The sequence below is a fragment of the Pinus tabuliformis genome, chromosome 2_1, assembly GCF_031772625.1.
Source record: "Pinus tabuliformis cultivar Carrire ecotype Pingquan chromosome 2_1, CPIR1, whole genome shotgun sequence".
NCBI lineage: Eukaryota > Viridiplantae > Streptophyta > Pinopsida > Pinales > Pinaceae > Pinus > Pinus tabuliformis.
Genome location: NC_142299.1, coordinates 986,505,323 through 986,509,511, shown reverse-complemented (window position 1 = coordinate 986,509,511; position 4,189 = coordinate 986,505,323). Strand labels below are relative to the sequence as shown.

At 40.1% G+C, this 4,189-nt stretch overlaps 1 protein-coding gene across 2 annotated transcripts; it reads right to left on the bottom strand.

The window, feature by feature from the left end:
• Nucleotides 1–303: 303 nt before the first annotated feature.
• LOC149203937 (uncharacterized) lies at nucleotides 304–1,803 on the bottom strand. 2 transcript variants are annotated; one of them, XM_089400272.1, is made up of 2 exons: nucleotides 1,003–1,803; nucleotides 304–785 (listed from the first exon to the last, which is right to left on the bottom strand). In XM_089400272.1, coding segments are annotated over exons 1-2 (708 nt in total). In that variant the 5' UTR covers nucleotides 1,710–1,803; the 3' UTR covers nucleotides 304–784. The 2 variants fall into 2 exon arrangements, with proteins under 2 accessions (XP_089256398.1, XP_089256399.1); XM_089400273.1 differs by having other exon boundaries at nucleotides 304–779.
• Nucleotides 1,804–4,189: the final 2,386 nt, after the last annotated feature.

The following is a 4,189-nucleotide window of genomic DNA, read 5'->3' as shown; positions in this document are numbered from 1 at the left end:
TAGATGGCTAGGTTTTCCTTAAATAATAAAGATGAGTCAACTGTATTAGCAGATAGTAGTCAATGGTAATGCCTCCACTGCTGATTTCACAAATAAGTTATAATAAATTTTTCTTGAATAATAAAAATAAATCAACTACATTAGCAAATAACAGTCAATAATAACTGTCCCTATTGTTAATTTCACAAACAAATTATAATAAGTTTTCCCACCATAAAAAAATGAGAAATCGATACCTTAATGGAAGTAAGCGCTTGTTTATAGATTGAAAATTTACCCATCATGAAAAAAATTCTAAAACCGTAGCCCAATAGTAATGTTATTGATATTGCGGTTGGATGTTCAATTACATCACTCCAGAACGAAAATTACCAGTGCCCTTTTAACTGGTGCACCAACAGAAGTAAAGTGCTCTTACAACCTAGAGCAGTGCACATTTGTCCGGTGCACCAACAGAAGTCCAGTGCTCTTCCAGCCAGTGATGGACAAGATGCATTATATAGTATGATGCATGGAGAAAAACTAAAAGCAGAAGCAGGACAACGATTTTCTTCCTATTGCAATTGGGTACATAAAATGAAAAGCAAAATCCAATTGCATTCATCAAGAACTATAGTCACCAGGCCCATTATGCTGGCATTACCATCAAAACTGTTCTCACCTGTTACAGCCATAGCCATGATCCCAGGCACACCTTTTTGTAAATCAGGAGATTTAGTATACTTGTCACCTAGGAAGTCCAGGGTTGAGTCTGAGGGATTGTCACTGCCTTTGTATCTCTGAGTCTAACACAACAGCCACAATCACACTACAGTAAATCAGTTAACTGAGTTTCAAACCTGGGTGGAATCCCAAATATTGATTAACAAACCATTTGAGTGCAGGACATCCACTGTTCAGCCCAACACTCTCCACAAAATCTCAGGGCAATACACAAAAATTTTGGAAAATAAAAAAGCTTAACAATCTCAAAACCCTAAAACCCCAATTTTCAGGTCTTACCACATGCCATTTCTTTTTCGTTTTTTGTTGATGGCTTTTTTCCTTTTACCAATGGCCGCCTTCTCCTCATCAGTCAATAGGTTCTCCAGCCTCCGCGGAGAGGGCGTTACATAATGCCTCTCAGCCTTGTTTATTGCCTCAACCATCTCCTTGAAAAAGGGATTACGCACTACATTGAAGGGTATGAGATGGGCATAGAACCACCTGGCCACAGCCTCATCCACATCCTCCTTCTTGCGCTCGGGCCATGACATTGCTGTTGTAGCCGAGGCAGCAGCATTGCCGGCCCCTGATCGATCCCCGTCCCCTTCCTTTTTCTCGTCCTGTTCTTGCACATCCTCAGAATCACTAGCCCCCAAATCATCACTATTCCCAGGCCCCTCCCATCGCCCATCCCCTTCTTGCACATCCTCAGAATCACTAGCCACAAAATCTTCACTATTCCCAGTTCCCTCCCATCGCCCATCCGAGCATAAATCTAGGTCCATGCGAGAGTCAGCATCTTCACAATTATAATCATCATCCTCGTCATGGTCAAATGCAACTCCAATGGCACTGTAATGAGCTTCAAGCAGATGTTCTCTCACTATGTCTCTCTCGAACCTGAATTCAAAGTAGGTTTTGGAACAGAGCGCGCATCTGAAAGGATGCTCACTTCCTTCCACCATATCAATATATTTCCATTCATGCACAGGTGATGTCACCATTCTTTCTTTCAAAATACCACTACCAGCGTCGTGAGACGTATTCGCCCTTTTAATCAAATCCGGAAGACATCTTTTACAAAATCGGCTGAATCAGAGGATGTGTGAGAGAACTTAAAAGGCGGGAGGGGAATGAGAAACTGGGGGAAAAATGGGCGCCAAAATAGATATTTTAAACTAAAATTAACTTAATCAACGGAGTGGCAGTAATCGAAGATTTTGTACGTGAGTGCAATGATTATTCCGAGGAGCCTAGAGAGAATTGAACCCGTGCAATGATTATTCCACGGCCTATGACCTCTCAACACTGAAGGTGTGTGATTATTCCACGGAGTCTAGATAGAATTGAACCCATGACTTTTCAACAGTTAAGGTGTGTGATTATTCCACGGAATGTTAGTTTAATCATGAAAACTGGCCTAGAGAGAATTGAACCCATGTTCTCTCAACAACTCTCAACACTGAAAGTGTGTGATTATTCCACGGAGTCTAGATAGAATTGAACCCATGACTTTTCAACAGTTAAGGTGTGTGATTATTCCACGAAGTCTAGATAGAATTGAACCCATGACTTTTCAACAATTAAGGTGTGTGATTATTCCACGGAATGTTAGCTTAATCATGAAAACTGGCCTAGAGAGAATTGAACCCATGTTCTCTCAACAATTAAGGTGTTTTAATGAGCAGGGACTTAACCAATTGAACGTGAGTGCGGTGATTATTCCACGGAGCCTAGAGAGAATTGAACCCAAGACCTCTCAACAGTTAAGGTTTGTGATTATTCCACGGAATGTTCAATCATGAAAATTGGCCTATAGAGAATTGAACCCATGATCTCTCAACAGTTAAGGTGTTTTAATGACTAGGGACTTGACCAATTGAACGTGAGTACAGTGATTATTCCACGGAGCCTAGAGAGAATTGGTGATTATTCCACAGAATGTTAGCTCAATCATGAAAACTAGCTTAGAGAGAATTGAACCCATGATCTCTCAACAGTTAAGGTGTTTTAATGACCGAGGACTTGACCAATTGAGTGTGAGTGCAGTGATTATTCCACAGAGCCTAGAGAGAATTGGACCCATGACCTCTCAACAGTTAAGGTGTTTTAATGATCGGGGACTTAACCAATTGAACTAACCCTCGGAGCTTAATTAAGTGTGTATATATATATAGATAGATAGATAAAAAGGTTTACAAATATTTAAGAGTTATAAAGTATATAAGATGTTATTATAAATTTTGTGATGTTATAATTGGTAATGTTATGGAAGATTAAAATGGTGAGCATACTAATAGATGTTTATGAGTTATTTTATTAAAGAATTAATAGTTCAAAAGGAAGTATTAGATTATTTTATCCATATTTATGTACCTAGTCTCACATTTACCGCACTCATCACTCATAGGGGAAAGCCATTGTCAATGGACACACTCTTGTCTTTGGTGTTCTCTGCACATGGTGCAATGAAGGAAATGGCAGTCCTACAGGATGCACTTATGAGATTATGATGCTTCCCCTTGTGTGTGTAAGTTGTTGATGCTCTCGCTTGAAGGGAAACTCATCAACATGTTCTCAATTCGGCTCCTCTAACATGGAATGATGTGAAGTTGAGGTTTATGATTGTTTTGATGTTTGCAAAAGGAAGGTATAATTGAATTGCAATGGGGATTCAAGGTATGTAGAGTCTGTGTGATTGTGTATTGCTACCAAGTTAGTTCATTGAAGTAAATAAACATTATTCGAAGCATGAGAGACCTATATCAAGCTTTGATGTTGGGTCCTTTAGGAGAGTTTATATCCCTATTTATGTCTTCGTTGGTCCTTTGGGATTTCCTAGTGTGGACGGTGCCTAAGTATTACAGTTTCATTCTCTTTTTCATTCAAGGCTCCTTCAGGGGCTTTGAAATGCATGGAGGCTTGGTTGGTTTAGGTGTGAAGGGAATATATGGGAGTGGCGTCATATGGGACATCTTCAGACCCTCTAAGCTTTATGGACAGGTTTTTAGATCTTTTTTCTCTTGTTTCCTTTTCATTAATTTAGCCTTTGGGGTATGTCTTCACTAGTATCTGTATGCTTTATGGGATTCCCTAATGTGATCAATGCATGAGTATTAGGGGTTTGTCCTCCTTGACATTTGAGACTCCTTTGGAGGGGATTGAATTTGCATGGAGGCTTCACTGATATATCACTGAAGGGTGGATTTGACAATGGCATCAAGTGGGCCACCTTTGGACCCTCTAAGTTGTATGGGCAGGTTTCCAAAGTTTTCTTTCTTGCTCGCTTTTCCTTAAATCAACCTTTGATCTCAAGTTGTGGATTTCATTGTTGGTCGTTTGTCGGGATTTTCAGGAGTGGAATCCCTCATGCAAACAATTTTTGGGTGACAGAGGGCAACTCAGCAAGGGGAGGGGCGACAGTTTAGAAATTATGTTTAGAAAACCAGGGAGGAAGAATATGGAACTGGAGATGCAGGAACTC

What these genes read in the sequence shown, in the direction of transcription:
- LOC149203937 (XM_089400272.1), bottom strand. Translation starts at nt 1,709, where the DNA reads ATGGTGACATCACCTGTGCATGAATGGAAATATATTGATATGGTGGAA.